At 39.9% G+C, this 26,639-nt stretch overlaps 1 protein-coding gene across 6 annotated transcripts in view; it reads left to right on the top strand.

Annotated features, from left to right (window-relative positions):
• The first annotated feature begins 15,775 nt into the window (after positions 1–15,775).
• The window catches only part of REPS2 (RALBP1 associated Eps domain containing 2), a 208,303-nt gene continuing 197,439 nt past the window's right edge, over positions 15,776–26,639 (top strand). For 5 of the 6 annotated variants that reach the window (XM_064483372.1, XM_031445822.2, XM_064483370.1 and 2 more), the window contains exon 1: positions 15,776–16,111. In XM_064483372.1, the coding sequence (XP_064339442.1) occupies positions 15,878–16,111 (234 nt within the window). In that variant the 5' untranslated portion in view covers positions 15,776–15,877. Of the gene's footprint in view, positions 16,112–16,468; positions 16,485–26,639 lie in introns of those variants that run through there. The other variant, XM_064483373.1, reaches the window with a different exon arrangement.

Genomic DNA, 26,639 nt, shown 5'->3' with positions numbered 1-26,639 from the left:
ACATACTACTTTCTATTGTCAACTAAAATAAAATGCACAGCCTAAAAGTCGAGAGTAATGTTTTATTCAGTGGACTTTCTGAGGACTCGAACCCGGGCGAGGAGGGCAGCCTCTCAGATCGCTCTAAGAGACTGTTCTTCCCAGGCAAGTTAGAATCCAGGATATATATGAGTGTTTATAACAGAAACCAGACAGTCAGAACATTAAAATATTACTGTTAACTAAAGAAAACCAGGTATCTCAAGTTAAGGAATTCAGTGCTTTTCTATGTGTGGGAAGGTGCACAGGTCTGGGCTCATTGAAATCATTCTTTGATTTGCACCTGCTTTCTAGGGCCAATATCCTGTTCTTTCCTATAGTGAGTCCCCTCAGGGGGCACCACTGGGGGTCGCAGCAGAGGCCAGGCTTGTCTGCACTCTGAGTTCCCTCCACTCACTGTCAGGGGTTGTGGTAGTGGCTGATGACTTGATGGCCGCAGCATCCATTGTTTACTGATATGGCTGGTGATGTTTTTCATTCACACTATCAATTAGGGTTCATCTTCTGTGAACTTACATGTTAACTTGTAGATTTTTGTTCTATAGAGATGTCCAGGAGAAATGACAACCCCAAAGGTTCTGGTTTTATTGTCCTCTTGGATATTAACAGTTTTTTTGCTAAATCAACTTATGTCAGCATATTTTTCCTGCTTGAGTATATACATTGCAGTTTCTCAAATGATCTTTGAACCTGCTTTGCTATGCTGCAGGTGTCTTCATTAATAAATGAAGTAATTTTGTATGCATATTCACTCTATATTTGGGAATGTGTGGGGAAAGGATGAAGACCTGGGACCTTGATGTTCCTCTGAAAGAATTTTCACCAACTCTGTTTTTGGCTCCACCCTGCATCTCTCTTTGAGAGGACCCTCTCCCTCTAGTTCCTTGACTTTTCTGGGGGTTTGGTGACATGGGTAGTCTTGCTTTTTATTGGTTTCCCACCTGGCAGGTGCTTAGCTTTCTGCCCTTCATTACGTCATGTGCCACCCAGCCATCCACTTTCCAGCTTTCAAAATTTTGTTGTCATATCCTATCTGTTGTCATCGTTAGGGCTGTGTGTTTCCTTTTGAGTTTGTGCCTTAAAAAATTTTGCTTTCAGGGGAGAGAGGATATAGCTTAGTGGTAGACTGTGTGCTTAACATGCATGAGGTCATGGGTTCAATCCCCAGTACCTCCATTAAAAATAAATGTATAAACCTAATTGTCCCCCCTCCAAAAAAGAAAAAAATTTCCTTTCAGTCTTCTGGTGGAGTTTCAAGAGAGACCCGAGAAAGCTGTATGAGATCAATTTGCCTTGTTTAACTGGAAATGCATGTGATTCTAAAATATGTCCCAAAATACAGCAGTGATTTCTCTCTCTATCAAATGAAGAAACTCATCAAAGGTGAAAGTCCTGGTGATTGAGCCACTGAGACATTTTTACCTTAGTCTGATCTTTAAAAAGTCCAATGTTTTATGCCAAACATAAGAAATCACAATATTTTGGATCTTGAGCGATAACTTCAGACTATCCAATGTATTAAATGCATCACTGAATTGCACTTTGGAAAGCAGCAAGTGCTAGAATATGCAGAAATGATATTTACTGGCATTATCCGTGTCATGCTTATATGAACATCTTTTTCTAGATAGTTAGCACACTCCAGTATGGAAAAGTCATCTTATATATGCTGCTTATTACTTTTCAGAGGACACTGAAAAAACATGCAAGGGGTGGTGGCATTTTAATCAGATTACTTTCACACTGGATCAGGAAGCATACTGCTGATGTTTGGCTGTCCTGAGTGAAAGAAGGAGCGTGAAAAAAACTGTCGTTTTATTCACACACTATAACTGGCATTATTATCACCTCCCTCCCAATCATCTATTCAACCTTTTCCTGGTATAACTCCCTGATTTTCCTTTGGAAGATCAGCCCTTCTTGCATCTCAGACTCTGTGCTTTGGTGAGAGTCGAATTTATCTCCAGTTCCAGGGATGGATGGTGACTCAAATGTGGCCAATCAAAGCATTGCATTCCCTTGGCCAAAGAAACTGAGTCATGGATGGGCATGTGACTTAGACTTAGAAAATGAGATTCAAGTTGACATTAGTTGGGGCTATTGGAAGAGTGACAAGCTGGACTTCAACTTGAGACACTCTGTGGAGCTTGAGAATGAAGCTAACAGAGCCATAGTCAGAGTGGAGACATGGAGACAAAACAGCTGGTGGTGATATTGCTTGGGTTCCTGAATTAACTTGGGTGAGCCATTAAATGCTCTCTGGCTTAAGGCACTTTCAGTTATTTTTCTGTCACTTGCCACCCATCTGACTCACCTAGCAAAGCCTTGCCTTGCTGCTTGCATAGCTGATACAACCCCAGCACTGGCTTTCACAGTAATTTTCACCGAAATGAAAAATCGCTTTTGTAACATGTAACATGGGTATTCAGAGATAAACAAAAGAAAACCCTGAGCAATTCTCACTCATATATGCTTGTTACATAGACCCAGAGCAAGTTTATTGTAGCTGTAATGAGAAATATCTACACACATAAACATCATAATGAGTGTTTGTTGATAACAAACGCCATTGATATTAGGGGATGTATAGCACCGTCATTTGATCAGAGAATTTGGCCAACAGACCATTCCATTTTGATTCCCAGCATAACATTTCCATTAACTTTGTGAGTGGTTTTACAAACTTCTTGGCAGTAGTATAGCTTGAACCTTTAGCATCCTGGAAAGCACAATTTTTAGCTTATTCTGGGAAATCTCAGTTGGTTTACCAGAGAGATCATTGTGCTTTGTTTATGAAAAGTATTCAAGGCTCTGGTGGCTTCCTGCCATGATTTGACAGTTTCAGAGCAGGCAAAACACAGGGATCTAGAGACAAAATCTAATTTTCACATTATTATTCTATTTCTTCTTTCTGTTCATTTTTGTCTGCCCATCACACTTACAGATTCTCTTGCCCCAGCAATACAGAGTCAGCTCTATATTGACAATGACTTCTTATGCACTGTTTGCATTTACAAAGTTATCCTGCATTTTGGTATTTATGCCTTTTTTTTTAAAGGGGGGAGGTAATTAGGTTTATTTATTAACTTATGTTAATGGAGGTACTGGGGATTGAACCCAGGACCTCGTGTATGCTAAGCACACGCTCTACCACTAAGCTATACTTTTAACATCTCCCCATTTCCCCCTCCCCTCAGCCCCTGGCAATCATCATTCGCTTCCCTGTTTCTATGAGTTTGATGGTTTTAGATTCCACATCCGAGTGAGATCATACAATATTTGTCTTTCTCTGTCTGACTTATTTTGTGGATGCTCTCAAGGTCTATCCATTTGGTAGCATATGTCAGGATTTCCTTCCTTTTTAAGGCTGAATACTATTCCACTATATGTATATAACCACATTTTGTTTATCCATTCATCTGCTGGTGGAAATTTAGGTAAGGTAATTACAGGCATACCTAGTTTTATTGCGCTTGGCTTGATGGCGCTTTGCAGGTACTGTGTTTTTCACAAATTGAAGGTTTATGGCAACCCTGCATGGAGCAAGTCTATCGGTGCCGTTTTCCAACAGCATTTGCTTACTTCGTATCTCCATGTCACATTCTGGTAATTCTGTCAGTATTTTAAACTTTTTCACCATTATTATTATATTTGTTATGGTGATCTGTGTTCAGTGGTCTTTGATGTTACTTCTATGACACAGTGAAGACTCAGATGATGATTAGCATTTTTTAGCCATACATTTTTAAAAATTAAAGTATGTACATTGTTTTTTTTTAACATTTTTTATTGTGTTATACTCATTTTACAATGTTGTGTCAAATTCCAGTGTAGAGCACAATTTTTCAGTTATACATGAACATACATACATTCATTGTCACATTCTCTTTCGCTGTGAGCCACCACAAGATCCTGTATATATTTCCCTGTGCTACACAGTACAATCTTGTTTATCTAGTCTACATTTTGAAATCCCAGTCTGTCCCTTCCCACTCCCCGCCCCCTACATTGTTTTTTTAGACACATGCTATTGCACATTTAATAAACTACAGTATAGCATAAACATAATTTTATGTGCACCGGGAAACCAACAAATTTACGTGACTTGCTTTTGCTTTTTTGCAATATTTTCTTTATTGTGGTGGTCTGGAACTGAACTGACAATATCTCCAAGATATGACTGTATTTTTTTTTTAGCTTAGTTCTTATTTTAAATATTTATACTCTGCCTCATTCTTACATAAATTAATTTGAGAGAGAATTTTCACTTAATTAAAAACAAGTTTTTAAAAAGGAAACCACAAAACCCACTTAGAATTAGTCTTACTAAGTATGTTTTGGATGTGTGGTATTGAAAGTTGCTAAAAAGAAAGTTGTAAATTAACTTCACTATTTAAGATGTGAACTTACCCATTTTCTGGGTTCAGGAAGCTCTCTTCTCTAATGAATTATAGATATAAACAAATATTCAGACATGTATAAATGTATCTATAATACAGCATCTTTATATGTCTCCTGTACTTTAAGTAAACTAGATATGTGAAAATCAAGGATGACCCAACAAGGAAGTAGAAGTAGTTTAATAAGATTATTCATAGTAAGATTTATTTTAAGCCTGTCCTGAATTTGTTCACATTTCACTTATCCTTATGAAAATCTGGTTTGTACGGTTTTAGAAACATATGTGAAACATACCCACTGTGTCATGTGAGACATGACTGAGTTATAAACTGCTTTCCCCCACAGGGGACTTCTGCTGGGGACTCTAATCCAGGCAGGGAAAGGCAAGATTTAGAAAGGGCACCATTTGAGACGGCTCAATTCCACTGTTTTCACCCCTGACTCCTGGTGTTTGCTTTTGATTGACATAGTCCAAAGTGATCATGGCATTTACACAATGTAATGAAGTGGCAAAAGAGTGGCACCACCCAGTGTGAAGTACTGCCTGTTTGAGTCAGTGTGGATTGGTAAAGGCTGGGGGTTGAGTTCCGAGCATGACTAAGGCAAAGGAGAGGAACTAGATTGTTATCTTACCCACTACACAGTTCTTCATTTGCTTCTACAAGGAAGTAATAGGGAAGTGGTAGTGACGTGCTATGTATTTAAAAACATTTTTAAAAACTGAGACATAATTCACATGCCGTAAAATCCACCCTTTTAAAGGGTATAATTCAGTGGGTTATAGTATATTCACAAAGTTGTGCAGACATCACTACTAATTCTAGAACATTTTTATTATCCCCAAAAGAAACCTGTACCCACTAGCACTCACTCCCCATTTCCCTCCCATCTGCCCCCAGTCAGCCCTAGGCTATCACTCCTGCCTCTCTAGATTTGCCCATTCTAGACATTTTCTGGGAATAGAATCATACAGTATGTGGCTTTTGGGTCTGGCATCTTTCATTTAGCATCATGTTTCCTGGGTTCATCCATGTTGTAGCCTGTATCAGTACACTGTGTGCCGATACCACTTTTTTAGTTTGTTCTTGTTTTTTAAAATGATTCTTTTAAAAATTATTTTAATTTTAATTTATTATTTTTTTATTTTGGGGGGGAGGTAATTAGGTTTAGTTATTTATTTATTTTTGAAGGAGATACTGGGGATTGAACCCAGGACCTTGTGCATGCTAAGCTATACCCTCCCCCCCACATTTTGTTTGTCCATGCATCAGTTGGTAAATATTTGGGCTGTCTCCACCTTATGGATCTAATGAATCATACTATGAACATGTGTGTACAAGTTTTATGTGGATGTGTGAGTTCATTTCTCTTGGGTATATACCTAGGAGTGGAATTGTTGGGTACATATGCTAACTCTATGTTTAATTTTTTGAGGAGCTGCCAGACTGCTTCCCAAATTGGCTGCATCATTTGACGTTCCCACCAGTAGTGTACTAGGGTTCCAGTTTCTCTGCATTCTTACCAACACTTGTTATTGTCTGTCTTTTTGACTATAGCCATCCTAGTGGGTCATGCTATGTGTTTGATGAACACTCATACACTTGGCTAAATACATATCCTTTAAGCCAATTGTTAAGAACAATCCCTGGGGCTGAAATAGGCTTGTAGAAATTTTCTAATGGTGCTTTCCTGAAGGATCACAAGTCTGTTATAACTTTGCTAGGTGGGAGCTGGCTCAGGAAAGAATAGGTTTTTTGTTGTTGTTTTGTTTTTTTAAATATCCATTGGCTTAAATGAAACAGCTGGTTTAGGTCAAAATTGAGAATGAGTTTCATGAACTCAAAAATGTTTTCAATTTTTCTGTTGCACAAGGCCTCAGATTAAAGCCTCATAGAGCATTAAAGCCTTTTTCTACCAATGAAAGACCAGTACTCTGGTTCCTAAATGGAAATAATTACAGAGGTGATAAAGTCTTTTATTTGTCTTAATCCAGTGTTGTTACTTTCACTGTAAATGAGTTGGCATGTGTAGTAATAGGGAAACTGTTCGCAAACACATATTCCCCCAAGAGGTTCTGAAGCTTAAAAAAAAAATCCAGCTTATTAATGGGTACTCCTGTTCCTGGCTCCCATTTCAGTGAAGGGGTGGAGTCTTGGGAAGATAATACACTGCATTCGTAATAAACATCCTCTTCAAAATGAACATACTCTTCTATTTCCTTCAGTGCAAAAGGAAGGCAGGCATTATTGGCCAGATGTGCTGAACTTTCTCATGCAGTCACATTCTAAAACAACAAAAAGAAATCTGAGCATTTGCCAGATATTTCACTATTTTCAAAGAGAAAGGCACGACCTAAAATTGTTATTTTGTTTAACAAGTCAGTATAATATGAAGATTCAAAAGCACTTAAATACAGGAATCCAGGTGAGAGCTTACAGATCAGAATGAAATAATTTTGGTTATTATTTTTTAATGGAGATACTGGGGATTGAACCCAGGACCTCATGCTAAGCATGCACTCTACCACTGAGCAATACCCCTGCCCCCAACCCCTTATAATTTTGTAGTGAATCTGAAATTTCACTTCATAAGAAATCATACAATTTCTTTCCTAGATACTTCAGTATATATCTTTGAAAGATAAGGACTCTTGTTTCTTTAAACATAACCATAAGTCTATCATAATACCTGAAAAATTAGATAGTAATTATTTATTATCACAAAATATCAAGCCAGTGTTCCAATTTCAATTTGTGTCCCAAGTGCCATATATTTGTTTTAGTTTGTTTGTTTGAATCAGTATCCAAATAAGACTGACAGATTGCACTTGGATTATATGCATCTTAAATCTCTTTTCATGTAGAAATTCCCCCTCCATCTCTTTCTCCACCCTTGCAATTTAGTTGTTGAAGAAATCAAATTGTCTTGTCAGAGAATCCCACCGTCTGGTTTGGGCTGCTTGCTTCTCTGTGGTGATGTCTAACATGTTCCACTGTTTTCTGTGTTTCCTGCTCATTGTTGGTTCTGTCTAGAGCTGCACTGTCCAATATGGTGGTCACTGACCAGTGTGGTTATTGAGTACCTGAGATGTGATGAGTGACAAAGACTCTCTCTCTTTGACCAAACTTGAGTCGTGCTCCTCTGAGTCCTCTTTCTGACTAGGTGTCAGCCTTGGGCTTTGTCCTTGGCCCGTTTAGTCCACTTTTAGCAAGAACCTTGCCAGGTCAGTTTAGTGGAAGTCTCCCACTTTTTTTTTTTCACACTCTTGATATCTGATCATATTCCTCATCCCCTACCCTCAATATCATATTACTCTGGCCTCCTTTGGCAAGAATCCTGTTGCATCCATCTTGCAGGAATCCCCCTAGCCTTAAGGTTTTCCTCTTAGTAATTTTTCATCCATTGATCTTCACTCTGCTTCTTCGTTATAAATGTCCGTTTGTCCTTGCTATATTCAGAGTTGAGCTCAATCTCTTTCCCCTACTGCAAAAATCCCATTATAATAGTCCCTCTTGAATAAAATCTGCCTTACCATCTTTAACAAGTGTCTGAATAATTATTTTCTTTAATACTAGTCCAAATTGAGATGTGCTATCAATGTAAAATACACACCAGATTTCAAAAACTTAGTGCAAAAATGGAATGTAAACTATTTCATTAATAATTTTTTTTATTCATTTCATGTTGACATGATAATATTTTGGATATATTTGGTTAAATAAATGTGTTAGTAAAATTAATTTTACATATTTCTCTTTAGTTGCTTTTAGTGTGGCAACTAGAAGATTTAAGATTACATAGGTTTGCTTTTTTGGTAGATGTACTTCATAGGTGGTGTTGAGTATTCTAGCCAGAAGCACATAATGTCTGACCCTTTTTGTGATGTTAGCAGCCACTGATGATCAGTGTTTGGATTTATTTATTCATTAGGGGCTGCAAAATGGTGATATTTTAATTCCATTAGTCTTTCTGTGATTCTACTTCACCTACTATTTGGGTCTGTAGTGCTATAGCTTGACAAGGAAGGCAAGATCAGTGTTTGATTCTTTCCCTGTATCAACTCTCAGAATCGTCAGTTGGCTCACCAGCCACTGATAGACTTTAAAAATATTTAGCAGTGCTTATTTTTATGTGCTTCTCGAAAGATTTACAAAGCTTACATAGGAATGAAGATACAGGTTTGTAAGCAGACTGAATATTATTTGCTCCCCAACTGAGATAATAAATGGCTTGTAGTCTTCAAGAATATCAAGGTCATGAAAGACAGAGAAAGACTGAGTTACTGCTTTGATGAAAGGACACTAAAGAGATGTGACAATGAAATGCAACATGTGATCCCAGACTGGATCCTGGATGAGGAAAAAAAGCTTTTTTTCCCTTTTACTATAAAGGACATTAGTGGGACAATTGGTACCAATTGAATAAAGTTTATAGATTAGATGATAGTTAATTTTCTGATTTTGATAATTGTACAGTGGTTAAACAAGAGAATATCATTGTTTTAAGGAAATGTACACTAAAGTATTCAGGGTAGAGGGATATTATGTCTACAACTTATTCTCAAATGACTCAGAAAAAAATATACATAGAGAGAGAGAGGGGGAATAATACAGCAAATGTGGTAATATTTGGGGAATCTGGGTAAAATGTATACAGGAGTTCTTTGTACTATTTTTGCAATTTCCTGTGAGCCCTAAATTACTCAAAAAAGTTAATAAAGTAAAATAATGCCTATGACTATTTAAAATCCTGTCTGTTCTAATTGTAAGGTTATAAAGAGATTGGCATCAATTTGAACTCAAAACCATATTAAAAAGCTCTTTGCAAATTTGATAGAGACTCTGAAGAACAAGACAGTAGTTCAGAACCAGTTCTGTGAAGAGTTGTGTGTTGGTTTAAAATGTGTCCATAAATTCTTTGACATTTCTTTCAAGAGCTGGAGCTTAAGTTCCCTCATTTTGAGTGTGAGTTGGACTTAGTGATTACTTCTGACAAATGGAATATGGCAGAGGTGGTGTGTCTCTTTGGAGACTAGATCATAAAAGCCAAGGTGGCTGCAGAAGCATTCTGTCTTAGATCACTGGCTTTGGGCGAAGCCAGCTGCCTTGTCCTGAAGCCACTCAGACAGCCTTGTGGAGAAGCCCACATCAGGGAGCATTGAGGCCACTTGTCAACAGCCGTGTGAGTGCTCCATCTTGGAATGGATCCTCTAGCCCCAGTCCAGCTTTCAGATGACCGCAGCCCTTGTTGATAGCTTGGCTGCAACCTCCTGAGACACCCTAAGCCAGAACGACTCAGCTAAGTCACTTCCGAATTTTGCACCCTCAGCACTGTGATATCTCACAAAATTAAATGTTTGTTGTTATATAGCAACAGATTACTAATACAATTCCATAGCTTAAGCACTTTGAAATCATGCTGCCTGGACAGCTGTGTAAATGTAAAATTAGTACTTTCCACCATTCTGTCATATAATCTATAAATGAGAGTAAAGGTAGAGACGAACATTTCCAAGACTCAAAATCTACATTGTTATTTTGGAAACTATTACTGAGATAATAATGATATTAATAATATCATAATGATATGATATATATGATAATGATATTATTGAGATAATAATAATATACGGTAATTGCTCGGAAGTCATCAGGAAACAGCTAAACTAAAACGTAAGTTTTTAGTGACTGGCTGGAACTCTTACAGAATTAAAGAAATGACTAAAAATGTAAAAAGAGACATGAAATTGAGAATGAAATTATGTCCTGAAAATTGGTTTAAACTAGGAGGGGATTTAGTGGTGAAGGCAAACAAGTTTCTTATAAGAGGAAATCTTGAAAGGAAATGTTGCCATTGTGTTTCTAGAACTTTCCAGGTAATTCTGATTCCTCTCTTGAATCAAATCAATTATTTACTGAGCATGAGATGATTAAGACATGCTACTTGTCCTCAAGATACTATTTGGAAACATTTTTGTGAAAAATGCCCTTATTCAGTTTCTTTGTTCCTATGGTTCTGCATTTGAGAAGCAGTTCTTTTTTTTTTTTTTTTAACTTATGCACCGGAAAGGGAATGCTATGTACATGAAACTTACGGTTCACAGAACACATATCACAATGGATGTAAGTCAGTTAACTGGAATCGCGATTTATGTACCTGCACTCTCCTATGGGTTGTGATACCCTCAAGGATGTGATAAACACATCCCTGACCTAGCAAAGCTGTGACTCAGATCCTAGATGGCCCAGTGGCCAATCAACTTGGTTGAAGTAGAAAGAGCAGGAAACAAAAATGAAGAATGAGGCCACAATCTGTATTCGCCATAAAAGGATTCTGTTTGCAGTGCTGGGAAAGCAGTCTTTGTTTTTTGAGTGCAGGACTATATATACTCTACTGAGACCACTTAAATATTTACGGATTAACTTGTGCTGCACATGCTTTTTCTATGAGATGTGAGTAGCATTACTCTCTGATGTTAAATCTTGGCTCAGTTTGGGTTCTTTGGGAGCAGAAACTGAGGTGAGGATTCCCGTGTGAGTGCTTCGTTGAGAGAGAAGGGGAGTGAAGGAAGCAGGGTGGGGCTGGAGAAGGGCTAAGCAAGGAAGCCATCCCAGCTGGAGACTTAACCCCACCTGATCCCTTGGGGCTCTCTGGAGCATGATTTGTACCACAGAGTTGGTTTCCCCTTGAGGCAAGGGGCTGGCCTTTTATATAAGTCAGTCAGCAATTTGCTGGGGGCTGCTCAGTGGGGGCTGTGGAGATGTAACTGCCCTGAAACAGCTCCAGGTTGGCTGAGGGCAAGTCTCCAAAGAAGTGAGCAGTTGCGAGCCATTAGCAGGCATGCTCACTGATGGGTGCACTGCCTGGTGAAATGTGATTTTTAGAATTTCTGTCAATTTATTATCAGTAATGATCCATGCTCAAATCTGTGAAGACTGATGTGCAGAATAACTAGAGTAAGAGTTTTTTTTATTCCTTTAAAACTTAGAAAAAAGCTCTGACAGAATGTTTTGAGTATTATGGGTAATTAAAAAAAAGCACCATGAAAATATATGGCTAAGATAATTATTATCCAAAATCCTGTTCAGGGAAACAAAGCAGGAAGCTGCTTTCTGAAGGTTAGACAGCTTGCTATTGTTAACAAGTAGTGAGAATTGTTGGCTCCAGGTTGTCTGACATAACTCTTGGACTTTCCCAGTGCACAGTTTTTTAACATTTCTGCTCAGCTATTCAGCCATTTCCAGGGCTACTAAAAGCTTCACTCGAAGGAGAGAGGTGAATTGCCTGATACCTTACATAAGAGGCCAGCAGGGCTGCAGAGAACAAGCCATTTGTTGCTTGAGAGCAGTCACCTTCTCAATGTGTCAAGCTTTTGTTTCAAAGGATGGAGTTGGTATAGGAAGGAATCGGGCACATTATCACACACACACACACACACACACACACACACACACACAGGTGCGTGCGTACAAGGATGTAATTTCACCAATATTTAAAACTGGGTTTATGGGAGACAGTAACTTGTAAGATTCCATCGTCACTAGTGCCCTGTAGGGCATACGAGGATTTGAGTACTCCAAGCCCTCTCTTTCTCTAGGAGTGTAGAAAAAATTAGGTGGGTCCACATGGCCAACTTCAGCTTCATTGTTGCTGGAGTTGGATTGGAGATTCTGATGGGGTTTGTGGCCACGATCAGGCTTCTTCCTCTCCCTACCTGCTTCCTCCCCTACCTCTGAGAGTGTCTACAAACTTTCCACGTGGAATCAGGGATAGAGTGGAGTCCCCTCTGAGGGCTGCAGAATTCAGGGGTGGTAGTGGTGGAGAGAGCTTGAGAGAGAAAGAGAGCGAGATGCGCACCCAGAGACAGAAAAAGACAGATGGAGACAGAGACACTGTTGGAACCAGGAATGATCAGTTTCTTCTCCCTTCAATCACTTCTTCCTTAGAGAAGACTAAGCGAGAGGAGCTGGGAGAAGAGCCAATGTTACTTCCTCAATATTTCCTCCTGGGGAGTAGAGAGGAAACTTTCTCAGGAGAAAAATGTGGCCAGGGGAATAGGATTCCTTCTCGCACTGTTAAAGATCTACCTTTCTTCACTTCTAGAAAAAAACATTAAAGTCAGCCAAACAAGTAATTGTTTAATGTTTACATTGGTTGGTCCCTCAATAAATACTTTTTAAAGTTTACCAATCTTTGAGATACAATCTCAAGTATCTCAGTATCGCTCATGAAAATTCTGAAACTCAGAGAAGCCAAATAGAATTCTCCATACTGCCCCCTCCCAGGTGACCGTAAATTGGCTGTAGGTATAAGTAAATATTAGGTCTTCATAGACCTAACAGGAGTCAGCAAATTTTTTCTGTAAAGGGCCAGAGAGAAAATATTTTAGGTGACGACTCAACTCTGCCATTGCAGTGCAAAACAGCCACAGACAACACAGAAATGAATGAGTGTGCTGTGTTCCAATAAAACTTTGCTCATGGACAGTGAAATGTGAATTTCACATAATTTTCACATGTCCTGAAATATTATTCAGTGTACAGAAAGCACACATTTTTTTCAACCATCCAAAAAAAAAAAAAAAAAAGTAAAACCCATTCTTAACTCGTGAGCCATAAGTGGTCCTAGCTTTCCAAGCTCTGCTTTAGAAAACTCTTCCCTATAGGTCACCAGAGCCTTGTTCTGAGTTTAAGTTCTCATCTTCATGCAGGGTGCTGATGCTGGATTTAAAAGGAAAAAAAAAACATAACTTAAAGACTATCTCTTGGCTATTCATGAATAGATTATCATTCTGACTTTTCTGGTCCTTGATGGAGCCAAAACCAGTGTATAAGTTTAGAACTGCAAAAAGGATGAAGAAATTCTCTCTAAAATGTTCTTGTTTACTGTCAGACTTAATGGGATATGAGTGTTTCTAGCTTCTACATTCTTATCTGTGTTTATTTTGAAGTTTGGTAACTATTTCTTCTATTCAAAAAAGTGTTGTAGAAATAAAGAATAGTACTTGGCATTCCTTAGATAGTAAAACATTTTAAAAATGCCATTTTTTTCCTCCTGTGTCCCGGGTTAAAACGTTGCTGCTGTTGGGTCACTTCTTGCTGTGCCTCTAGTCCTTCATAGAGCATCTTCTTTCTGGCATCCCACAGCCCATCAGAGGCTGCCCCTCCCTCCTGCCCCAGCCTTCAGTCCCTCACTCCTCACTTCCCTGGTGCCAAGTCTCTGGGGCTCCTCCCTCTCCTGTGATCCTCCCTCTCGGTCCTGTCCTATCACCTCCTGAGCCCCACCCAATAGTCACCATCCATCTTGGGGGGCCCCCTTCATCAAGCCATCCTGGTTGAGCGCTGGCGCAGAGATTTTCTCTCTTCTCTAAACTCCCACAGCACTTAGCCCGGGGTACACAGTTTAGCACTTAATTTTATACTGTCTTTTATTGTTTGTTTTTATTTGTGGTGTTAGTTTTGTCTTTTCCAGTGAGGCTGCAGACTCCTTGAGAGCAACACATCTTGTATATATATTTTTTAATCTCTCACAGTACTCCACTAGGGACATAGTCAATACTTCCTGTTCTACTAGTAAGTGCTGACTGATGGATTGATAGGCACAGATGTAAGACCTCCTACCCATCTCTGAAGTATCTGGTGCTTAAGTATCTGTCAAATTTACTGAACTGAGTTGAGTAACAAAGATCAGCTCCGAATCCAGAATTCAGTTGGGCAAATCACACCATCTCTGTATCCATTTTCTCATCTGCAAATTAGGGATAAAAATGTTCTCCCAATCTACTTCAGAGAGTACTATGTGGCTTAAATAGATAACGTAGTTTGAACTTTATGAATGTTAGGGATTATTTTTCTCACATTTCTTTTTGCAGGAGTCACAGGGGAAAGTAGGATTTGGCGTTTATCACGAAGAGTAGGTCTCTTTCTAACGTCTGTTAGAATGATGGGCCATTCTCAGGGAAGCCTGAGTACAATGCGAAAGGTAGCAAAAGAATAAACATGATCTCTTGGCCTCCAGTTTTCCTGAGAAGGTATTACAGTTGTGGAAAATACAATGGTGGTGAGATTTTGAAGTGGAAATTTCCCAGCTGAGTTAGCCTTTGCCTCTCCTAACTTACCTATCCTTTTGGTACTCTTGTCTCCAAGCCTACTGCTGTCTTAATTCTCTCCTGGCAAGTCTGAAGCAAAATACGGTGCAAGGAAATCTTAAGTGATTTTTTTTGGATCCTCTTTCTCTATTTCATTTCTTCAGATTCCAGAAAGGGAACATTGCTTTTCTTTTTTCTTCTTATGTATCTCTTTTTTTTGTTGTTTCTTTTATTTATTGTTATAAATCTTATGTATCTCTCTTCACCTTTCCCCCTTCCACTGTCTTTACCTTATGCTATTTTTTTTCCTTTTCCTCTCTTCCTGTCCTTGGTCCTTATTTTAGTTGATGAAAATACCAAAGTATATTTGTTATCAGTGCTATTTCTTGAGGTGGGTTTTTTTTTTTGTTTTAATTAAAAGTACTTGGGGGTGAAAAAATATATCCCTGTATTAAAGCAAATTCTAAAACGTATTTTTTTTATTAGTGCTTAATCCTGGGCCGATTTTTTCCCCTTGGGTTAGTGTTTCCTAGCCAGGCTTAATGCATATACAAGTGCAATTCTTTCCAGGGCTTTTTCCCCCTATTACTCTAGTATTTAATACTAACGGATGTTATTCCTCCAGGTCTGAGCCTTGCCTGAGAAAGCGGCCTAACCTCATCGCCACCATGAATACTATAGGGAGTCACTGGGACCTTGTTCGTATGGAGATCTCTTCACTCCAGCTTTTCAAGACATCAGCAGTACTGTCATTGAAAAAGGGAAACCTAATTTCTCATGCGTCGTCCCTTTCTGGTAAGGACCCGGCTTGTCGTGGGCACTACACTTGCTCCAGCGTCCTAGGGAGAAAACACCACAGCCTTCCCGCACCCTGAAAAGCGCCATTCTCCAGGTATGTCTAGATGTCTCCCTTGCCAACCAGGGAGGAGAGCCAGAGACGCTCCTCTCGCTCCAGGTGGACGCAGAACGACGCTGGCCTCTTCCCTCTGGACCTCGCAGCGCGGGCGGAGCAGGTGACGGTCTGTTGGGCCGGCGGCGCGCGGAGTTAGTTACCTGGCGCGGCGCGGGCGGGGCGGGGCGGGGAGGGGCGGGTGCCGGGGGCGGGGCCGGGGTACGATCCCCGGCCGAGATTGGTTCGTGCGGCGCCTGTCTCCATGTGCCGCGCGGCGGAGGCACAACATTCAAGTCCGGGGGCGGGGCCGGGGCGCGCCGGGAGGAAGCGGCCGCGCGGCAGCTGCGGGGCGTGGGGGCGGTGGCGGCTAAGGCCGAGGCTGAGCTGGAGAAGGCTGTGGAGAAGGCGGAGGTGCCCCAGGCGGGAACGGTGCCCTGCCGGGCCCCCTTTTAGGCCCCATGGAGGCGGCGGCGGGTGGGGGCTGCGGCTCCGGACCGCCGCTGCTGCTGAGCGAGGGCGAGCAGCAGTGCTACTCCGAGCTCTTCGCGCGCTGCGCCGGCGCCGCAGGCGGGGGCCCAGGGTCCGGGCCCCCTGAGGCAGCCAGGGCCGCCCCCGGCGCGGCCACCGCAGCCGCGGGCCCCGTGGCAGACCTGTTTCGGGCATCGCAGCTGCCTGCCGAGACCCTACACCAGGTAGGTCCCCGCGCCCTTGCCCTTGTAGGTTTGTGGGGACCATTTCGATGGGGACAGGGGGCGGGGTGGGGCAACCGGACTGCCCACGGGCACCCGGAGGCCTCAGCCAGGTCTCGGAGAGGGGCTTCGCAGCCGGGAATGGCGGCGACGCCCTTGTCCCCCGGGAGACACCAGCCTCCTCCGCAGCCCAGCGGTGCTGGGTGCACTCCCCGTCTTTCTCCCCTGAGACAGACGGACACTCCGTCCCCTCCCCGGCGTTTTTGGGGCTCTGCAGCCGCCCAGACCCAAGTTTGCCGTCTTCTGGAAGTGATTTTTGTTTTGGCTGGTGTCTTGTTCAACCTCTCTTCGCGGCTCCTGCCCTTCCCTCCCCTGGGTGAGTGGGCGCTCGGGTGCTTTGCAGGATTTGAACTTGAAGGGTGTGTGCGTGTGTGTGTGTGTGTGTATGTGTCTTTAGGGTCTGGGGCCCACGACTGAATATTGTCTGCTCTATAGACTACTTGTAATATTTACGTATATACTGTATATATTTGCCCACTAGCATAGTTCTGAATATTAACATTAAACTGGAAAGCCTTAATGACAAATTGCACAGCAGGGACAGAGGGCTGCAAGAGGACGTCTGTCAAAGGCTTCCTTTTTAGGGCTAGAGGTGGACCCCAGATATCCACCTTGGGGGACAGCTGTAGTTTCTCATCTTATCATTACTTGAACTTGAAATAGAATTTCGCAGTAATGTGTGTCATACCTCCTTTTGGCTGCTCCATACCTGGAAAAAGACAAGGGGGTTGATGCACAGTAGATGCTGTTTTTGTTTTGTGCTTTCTTTGGAGCTTGGAGAAAGACTGCTTGATAAGCACTTTGTCTGTCTTTTGCTGTTACTAGCACTTCATGGTGATAAGTTTTAATATCAGGCCCCAAATGTGAAATGAAGATTTTCTTAAAAGCAGGAGTCACTATGAAAGTTAACATCAATTGTATAATTAGAGTGGGGTGTGATATTTTAAAATCTAGTTTCAAAGGGGTAACTGAGGGTTTTATGGTTCACTTGCAGTATCATTGTGTTTATAGATTTTTTTTAATCACTGAAGATTTTATACTGCTGTAACATACATATGCCTGTCTGTTTTTGAACATAACTTTAGCCACTCTGTAATCTCTCACCTTTAGAATTCCAGATTTCTGAAAATATAATCAGTATCCACAGAACTTGACATGGCTGTTTGTCCCTTAAGAAGTCGTTGCTATGTAGACAGTTCTGCTTCTGCTGTTGACTAGTTGAGCTTGACCAGGTAGAGGAAACTTCAGTATCTTAAAACACAGACCGTGGCTGTTACATGAGGCCCTCAGAATACTCCCAAGCATAATACATTTGTTAAATGCTGTTGCTACTTCTCAACTGAAAGAGGAATAAGTGACTGAGGCCACACAGCAAGTAAGTGACAGCTGGGCACCTGTTCAGGCTTATTTTGTTGTCAGTAATACATGGAGTGTGGTAAGAGATAGTGGGCATATTAAATCTGAATTGTGTTGGTTGACCCTAAGGAGTTGGAGAGGGGTCTTTCCTGGTATTAGAACCCATGCTCCCTTGAGGTATTTAAGCTTTAAAAAGAACCCAAGCTACAGTGCCTTTGTGTGAATGAGATTATACTCTTGATGTCTAGTCGAAACCTGCTTGCAAAAGATGCTGGCAAAAGGGGACATCCCTAGAATATTGCTTGGAGTAACTCTCTCTGAGCCTTAAAGCTCTCTTATTCAGACCAGCAAAACAAAATACATCTTTCCCTGTTAAGCTAATACAGTGCAGTAATCCAGTATTCTTCATACAGGTGAGAATGAACATCAAAGGCATCTTGGATAGAGAAATACAATCAGAAGAGATTATCAAATAAAGCCAGCAGCCGGCAGCCACTTAATTTTTACCAACCACTCTGGTGGGGTGTGGTGTGGAGTGTCTGGGTGTGTGCGTGCGCATGCGCTCCCCATTTATCTTGATTTGCACTACCCCATGAATGTGTTAGCCTTTCTTTAAAACAAATGTAGCTGTTTTTAGCCTTTCCCTGTTAAACAGGAACCTGTAAGTTTTATTAAGTGGCCCAACAGGTATAACTGCCCAAATCATGGAGGCACTAGCTAGCCCTGGTAGTTTCTATGGTAACAGATTTTTTTCTTTTTAATAAGCATACAATTAAGATTACTATAATGTTCCAGGAAGGATGAAGTTCTTACCTGAAGTAAATGTTCTATAAAAATACTTAATTTTGTTTCCTCCTTGGAATAAAAATAAACCACTACACGTGCTACTTTGTTATGGCAATGAGTTATACTAGGAATTTTTTTTCAGTTGAAATATATATATATATTTAATTTTTTAATTTTTTTAAATTGAAGTATAATCAGTTACGATGTGTCAGTTTCTGGTGTACAGCACAATGTCCCAGTCATGCATATACATACATATATTCATTTTCATATTCATTTTCTATATATCTTAACAGGCTTTATCTTTTCAGAGCAGCTTTAGATTCACAGCAAAATTGAGAAGATACAGAGAGTTCCCATATACCCTCTGGCTCCACACATACCCAGCCTCCCCCATTATCAACACCCCCACCAGAGTGGTACATATTTTACAACTGATGAACCTACATTAGCACGTCATAATCACACAGAGTCCATAGTTTACATTATGGTTCATTCTTGATGATGTACATTCTTTGGTTTTGGACAAATGTATAATGACGTGTATCCACCATTGTAGGCTCATACAGAGTAGTTTTATTGCCCTAAAAATCCTCTGTGCCCCAAATATTCATCCCTTGCTCTTACCCCAACCCCTGATCTTTTTACTGTCTCCATAGGTTTGCCTTTTTCAGAATGCCAGACAGAATCACACAGTATGTAATCTTTTTAGATTGACTTCTTTCATCTAGTAATATACACTTAAGATATCTCTATGTGTTTTCATAGCTTGACGGCTCATTTCTTGTTAGTGCTAAATAGTATTCCATTGTCTAGATGTACCACAATCTGTTTATTCATTTGCATCCTGGAGGACTTTTTTTTTTTTTTAACTTTTTTTTATTGAGTTATAGTCATTTTACAATGTTGTGTCAAATTCCAGTGTAGAGCACAATTTTTCAGTTATACATGAACATACATATATTCATTGTCACATTTTTTTTTTGCTGTGAGCTACCATAAGATCTTGTATATATTTCCCTATGCTATACCGTATAATCTTGTTTATTCTGTATTTTGAAATCCCAGTCTATCCCTTCCCAACCCCCGCCCCCTTGGCAACCACAAGTTTGTATTCTGTGTCTATAAGTCTGTTTCTGTTTTTTTTTTTTTTTTTTAGATTCCTCATATGAGCAATCTCATATGGTATTTTTCTTTCTCTTTCTGGCTTACTTCACTTAGAATGACATTCTCCAGGAACATCCATGTTGCTGCAAATGGCATTATGTTGTCGGTTTTTATGGCTGAATAGTATTCCATTGTATAAATATACCACCTCTTCTTTATCCAGTCATCTGTTGATGGACATTTAGGCTGTTTCCATGTCTTGGCTAATGTAAATAGTGCTGCTGTGAACATTGGGGTGCAGGTGTCATTTTGAAGTAGGGTTCCTTCTGGATATATGCCCAGGAGCGGGATGACTGGGTCATATGGTAAGGCTATTCCTAGTCTTTTGAGGAATCTCCATACTGTTTTCCACGTGGTTGCACCAAACTGCATTCCCACCAGCAGTGTAGGAGGGTTCCTTTTTCTCCACAGCCTACATCCTGGAAAACTTCTTGGTTGCTTTCAAGTTTTGGCAATTATGGATAAAGTTGCGATAAACATCTGTATGCATTTAAGTTTTCAACTCCTTTGGGTAAATGCCAAGGAGCAGGGTCATGCAGTAGGAGTGTGTTTAGTTTTGTAAGAAACTGATAAACTGTCTTCTGAAGTAGCTGTACCATTTTGCAGTTTCCCCAGGAATGAATGAGAGTTCCTCTGCTCCATGTCCTCATCAGCATGTGGTATTGTTAGTGTTCTAGATTTTGGCCATTCTAATAGGTATGTAGTAGTTGCTTTAATTTGCAGTTCCCTAATAACATATGATGTTGAGCATATGTCCATATACTTATTTTCTATTTTGAATTATACTTTAATACATCATAATAGCCTATTTTAAAAGGCCTTTTGGTCTCTTTATAGAGACCTTCTTCATATGGTGTTTTATTTTAAAACTGGATTCTAGTACTAGGTAGAAAAATGTTAGTGAAACACTTTTAAATTAGAAAAAGTAAATATAAATGTCTGAGAAACAGGTAGTTTTTGTTTAATACTTCAAGACAAAGAAGTACAAACTTTAAAGTGCTTAGTTTCCCAGGTTCTGAAGTATTTCATATACTACTCAAAAGCCAGCATTTTACTAGAATGCATAGGCTTGGCTTGAACATGTATTTGAGGTGTTTGAGTTTTTAATGCACTTCAGGCACTGTTCTAGGTGCTGAGGTTACAGCAGTGAATCAAACACAAATTCCTGCCCTCTCGGAGCTTACATTCCAATGCAGATGTTTTTATTTTTCATAGTTTGAGTAAGAAAATATTTGAAGTATAACATGTAGAAATAAAATATCTACCTTAAACTGGCAAGTTTTCTGTTTGACGTAATGAGTTAATGAACTACGAAGACTTTATAATATCTATCTTTTTGGATGGTGTCTTAGTCTTTCAAAATGCTGTGTATATTTCAAGTAGTCATTATAGTTTTCATTTTTATGATAGTTAACTCTGTCTTGAAATAATGCATTTTTATTGAGATATAATTGACATATAACAGTTTCAGGTGTATATCATAATGATTCAATATTTGTATATATTGTGGAATGATCATTACAATAAGTCTAGTTGATATCCATCACCACATATAGTTACACATTTTTTTCTTGTGATGAAACTTTTATGATTCACTCTCTTAGCAGCTTTCAAGTATACGATAGAGTATTATCAATTATAGTCACCATGCTGTACATGTGATCCCCAGGACTTATTTATTTTATAACTGGGAGTTTGTACCTTTTGACCACCTTCACCCATTTTGCCCACTGCCGCCTCTGGCAACTACCAATCTGTTCTCTGTATTTGTGAGTTCCGGTTTTCTGTTTGTTTGTTTTTAGATTCCACATAAAAGTGAGATCATACATACGGTATTTGTCTTTCACTGACTTGATAGTTAACTCTTAGACTTTAAGGGAAGTAGTTATAAAGCACTGTTGATTCTGTATTATCAGGGGAAATCACTGAATGGGAAAAAAGCCAAAAAGTAATGTTTGATTGAGGGCTTTGATTGAGGTAAAGAAGTAAAACAAAGTTGTGAGAAGTAGGGGATATTTTAAAAATTCTTGTGCACAGCCTCACCTTTGGGAAGAAGTCATATTTAAAGGTTTTCTTGTAATTCTTTGAAGCAACTTTTTAATTGTTAAAGAAAACTATAGGTAAAGACAAAATTCTTGTGAACTTTTTCTGGCTGCTGGATTATTAGCCAGGACTATTTTTTTAAATGCAAATGAAACAATTGTCTATTTTTACATCTTTATATCATATCCCTTTGTAACATATGCTTTAGAGAGATAGAGGCTTACCAAAACAGTAACCTGGAATATGTGCTATTTGAGATAAATAGTGTTCTTTTTTTGTAAAAGAGAATGAATGCCAGCAGATATAGGAAGTTCCAGAGCCAAACCATTGTCTGGTTGAAAGGAGAATATTTGCATAATATAGCTTGTTAACTCTTTTATAAGAAAAAATTTCGGTTGTGCAAAACTAGAGGATTACCCAACAGATCACTGTGTACCCACCACCACTCAGCATGAGAAGGAGAACAGCCCAGTTAGGTGTGAAGGTTTCCTGTGACCTCCTTTTCTGGTCCCATTCCACTCCCTCCTCACCCCAGAGGTTACTGCTGTCCTGACTTTGGTGTGCATGATTTGAAATTTTTTTGTGCTTTTATTATGTGTGTGTGTGTGTAGTGTGTATATCATATAGTGACACAGTCACTAAAATGGTAAATTGTTTTGCATGGAGGAGTATAGTGCTCTGTAACCTTCTGCAACTCGCTTTTCCTCTCATTGTTATGTTTTTGAGATTCATTCTTGTTGACACATGTAGCTCTATTCATTTGTTTCCTTTTAAAAAATCTTCATTACCTACTCTTACAATGACTCATTATTTTATGGTGCTGTAGAGACCTTTATGCCTACAGAAAGTAGGTGGCATTTTCCTTTATATAGAATGTCATTTGATTGGGGGACTGTTGTAAACATGTACGAACATTAAAAATGCCTTCATAGATAGCAAAAAGCACACTGATATTCTTGACAGTGTTAGAGGACCTTTGAGCTAATTGGTTAGGCTTTCATAGGTTTGCTTTTTTTCTCATTTTTTTAAAAATGGAAAATCTCAAACAAATAGATACATTAATACATTAAACTCCTCTGCACTTGCCACCCCTGCTAAACAACCATTAACTCATCCATCTGCGTTCCTACCTTTGTTCGCTGCCCCCTCTGTTATCCTGAAGCAAGTCTTAGACATCATGTGATTCATAGGGTTTATCTTTAAGGAAGGAGCCTGGAGGTGGTCAGAGGAGATGGGAACTTACAGGGGTTTAATACCTGTGACCTGTGGTTCCACACCATTGAGCTATTGGCAGTCTGTAAGGTAATGATGTTTGAATACTGATTTAAAATAAATCAGCTGGGAAAACCAATAGGGAGATTGAAAAAGTAACAAAGTGAAGACTAGAAATACAGGATGGATTTGAACATTGTCCTAGTTTCATACTCATAGCTGGGGACTGCCCTACTTTAAGAGTATAGAAAATTGGTGTTGAGGAAATCTTGAGGTGTTTTGCTAATTATTGGTAAATTTTTAAAGAGAGTCTGTTTCCTTCCCAGGTTTTTTCAAACTTTCTATTTGCTTCTGAAAGGCAAGTGTCTAGTATTTTGTACAAATCATTCTATTCTTCAGTACACGTCTATTAGTGGGCAACTGTCTTAGTCTATTCGGGCTGCTATAACAAAATACCACAGACCGGATGGCTTATAGACAAGAAGCATTTATTGCTCACAGATTTGGATACTGGAAGTCCAAGATCAAGGCTTCAGCATGGCGCCTTCTGGTGAGGGTCCCCTTGGTTCATAGCTGGTGCCTTCTCCCTGTGTCCTCACATGGTAGAAAGGCCTAGGGATCTCTCTGGAGCCTCTTTTATGAAGCACTAATCCCATTCATGAAGGATCCACCCTCGTGTCCTGAGCACTTCCCAAAGGCCTTACCTTCTAATACCGTAACATTGGGCATTAGAATTTCAGCATATGAATTTTGGGGGGACACACACATTCAGACCATAGCAGCAACCATCCAACCTGGGTTGTTCAGGACTGAGGTATTTCTTGGGGTGTGAAACTTTTAGTTTTCAAACCAACACTGTCCCAGGCAAACTGGGATGGTTGGTCACCTTGTCTGTTGGTTACTGCATTAGTTTTCTATTGCTCTGTAATGAATTTTCACAAATTTAAATTGTAGCTTAATACAACATATATTTGTTACTCATTGTTTCTATGGCTTAACTGGCTCCTCAGCTCAGGGGTTTCACAAGGCTGAAATCAAGGCATTGGCCAGGTGGCAATTCTCCATCTCAGAGACCTCCTCCAAGCTTATATGGTTGTTGTTAGAATTCAGTTCCTTGTTATTTTAGGACTGAAGTCCTCAGCTCCTAGAGGCCACCCACAGTTCCCTGGCACATGGTCCTCTCCATAGGCAGTTCACAACATGGCTGTTTGCTTCTTTAAGGCTGACAGGAGATTCTCTCTTTCTCCAGTTGGCTTAGATGAGCAACATCCCATTACTTTTGCTGTTTTCTTTTAATGTGAAGCAAGTCACAAGTTCTGTCTGCTCTCAAGGGGGAAAGGATTATACAAAAGCACAGACACCAGGAAGTGAGAATTATGAAGGGAGGATGGTTGTCACCTTGGGATCTTTCCACCACACTTGCCTTCTAGAGTTTTCTGAAGGGGAAAATTATTCTGGTTAGCTTTGGGGGGCCAGAATATATGTTTTTGCTCAGCCACTCATTTCAAATTTCTTTATCTTTTTAAAAAACATTTTCATGTATAATTCATTTTCTTATGCCGAGTAGAACTGGCAAATTTCTTAGGTATTATTTTCAATTTTAGTCTTTAGGCAATTTGTTTCTCCTCTTAACTAGTAGGAGGCAGAAAAAAAATGGAAAAGCTAATGTGAATGCCATGCGTGTTCACTCCTGCACAGAATACTCTAAAGCAGGCCTTTTAACCTGAGTCTAACTCAGAGGCCTGTGAATTTAGATGTGGGGGAAAAAATACAGCTTTTTTTTTTTTTAACTAAGCCCTAATTAAAATTGAACATTTCCTTCTATTATGCGTGCGGGCAACAAACCACAGTAGTATTAGCAGCTCCCGTGACTCGATCACTAATAGAAATAGGATTTTTAAAATCATATTATAATTGTTGCAGGTATTTCAGTGATAATTTACAGTGGTTTAGATGCACTGGCTGATATTATTCATTGTGTTAATAAACACGTGTATTTCTACTGCAGACTTATTTTTTTAATATTTTGATAGCTGTAGTTCAATATATTTTGTTTATAATCTTGCATATTTTAAGTGTTTACTTTTACGCATTTAAAAACATTATTCTGAGAAGAGGTCCATACAGGTTCCCCAAGGGGTCCACAGCACAAAAACAGTTAAGCCCTGCTCAGAAGAGTTACAAGGTGTCTAGAAATTTCAGTCCTTTGTAGCTCATTATTTCTGAAGTCAGAATGGTGGCAGCAATGCTGGCAAGTGTGGTTCACGAATGAGATTCCATAAGGCTGTCCCGACGTCCTGCGCCCACCCCTCTGCCGGCCTCCCCCGGGCTCGGGGGTGGGGGTGGGGAAGGAAGCCCAGAGTGAATGAATGCTCAGCTGCTTCCTCCAGGAGCTCACCCTCAAGCCCCTGCAGCAGTCCCTCTCTGCTCTAACCCTCTCTGCTCTTGACCTTTCTACCTGGCCCTCTCAACTCTGCTTCACTCCAGGGAGCCCCTCTGGAGCACTTGCCAGCTGACTGTTGGGCCTGTTTTATTTACCACTGTTATCTCTACTTCAGAGACTGGCTAGAACATGAACTTGTAGGAAAAAGTGATTTGTACGGTTGGGAGAAACTCGGGCTATCCTCATAGTTTAATTCAGGACCAGGAGAGGCTATTAATGTTAGGCTAGTAATAGATGTTTGCTTTGACTTAATTCACTTGTAACACTTTGCCATTGGTTTACAGAAGAAGATTTTTTTCAGCCTCCTGGGGGAAATTAAGTATTTCACCTGTGTTAATTTCCTGACTAATTGAAGTAAATCCCATAAATGCTAGCAATTAAGAATTTTTTTTTTAAAAAGCAGGCTTTCTTAAACGTGTAATGTTTGCCCCTGATGCCTTCAAAAGAACATATTTAATACAATGATCTCTTTGTTTCTCCCTTAATTCAGGGTCAGCCTTTTGAAAAACAGATGATTATACACGAACAGCTTTTTGCCCCTGGAGATGTTTGGTATGCTTGCTTTTTGAGTTTTTTTTTTTAGGCTCTCTTTAAAGTTATTTAAAAATATTTTAACTCCCCTCCTTTGTGTACACTCTGGTACCTTTATAGTCCTTTTACTGAGAGATGCAGTGGAAGTAAAGCATGTGAAATTTAACATACGGATGGTTTAGATTCCCTTAATTTATTCTTTGTTCTAGATCAAAGTTTCTCCACGTCAGCACTGTTGACATTTTGGATCAAATCATTCTTTGCAGTGACACTGTCCTATGCATTGTAGGATGTCTAGCAGCATCGCTGGTTTGTACCCAGTAGATGCCAGTATCTGTCCCTCCCCCAGTTATAACCAAAAATGTTAACAGACATTGCCAAATGTCCCTGGGGCAAAATCTGCTCTGGTTGTAGCATATGTACAATCATGGTAGCAGCTACCACTTATTTACTGATTACCATATACTTGACCTTGTCCTGTAACTTGTAGAACGCTCATCTCATTTAAGTCTCACAACCAAACCACAAGGTAGATATTATCATCCCCAGTTGGAAGAAAACAAAACAGGCACAGAGGTTAAGCCCAAGGTCATGTGGATAAGTCACTACTTTAATACTTCAAAAAGTTACTTGGGTTGAAATTCAGTCTTTGTTAAAGAGACAAACTAAAAAAGAAAGGGGGATTTCCTGATGACCTCTCCATGGAGAGGCTATTGTTTTCATAGCAATCCTGTGTAAATGTTGGAGTTCTTGCTTAAAGAGGTGATTCTATGGATGTGTATCAGAGTAGAGCTTGGATCATTTCTAAGGAGCTTCTATGGTATGGTGAAGCTGAACATGGGAAGTCTAAGGTCAAGGCTGGTTAAACTTTGAGGCCAAGGAAGCCATCAGAAATTGGGGGTGGTCGGAGTCCCACAGGAAATGGCCGGCTCA

The sequence above is a fragment of the Camelus dromedarius genome, chromosome X (genome assembly GCF_036321535.1).
Source record: "Camelus dromedarius isolate mCamDro1 chromosome X, mCamDro1.pat, whole genome shotgun sequence".
Lineage (NCBI taxonomy): Eukaryota > Metazoa > Chordata > Mammalia > Artiodactyla > Camelidae > Camelus > Camelus dromedarius.
Note: the sequence above shows the minus strand (reverse complement) of the source record. Positions and strands in the feature narration are given on the sequence as shown.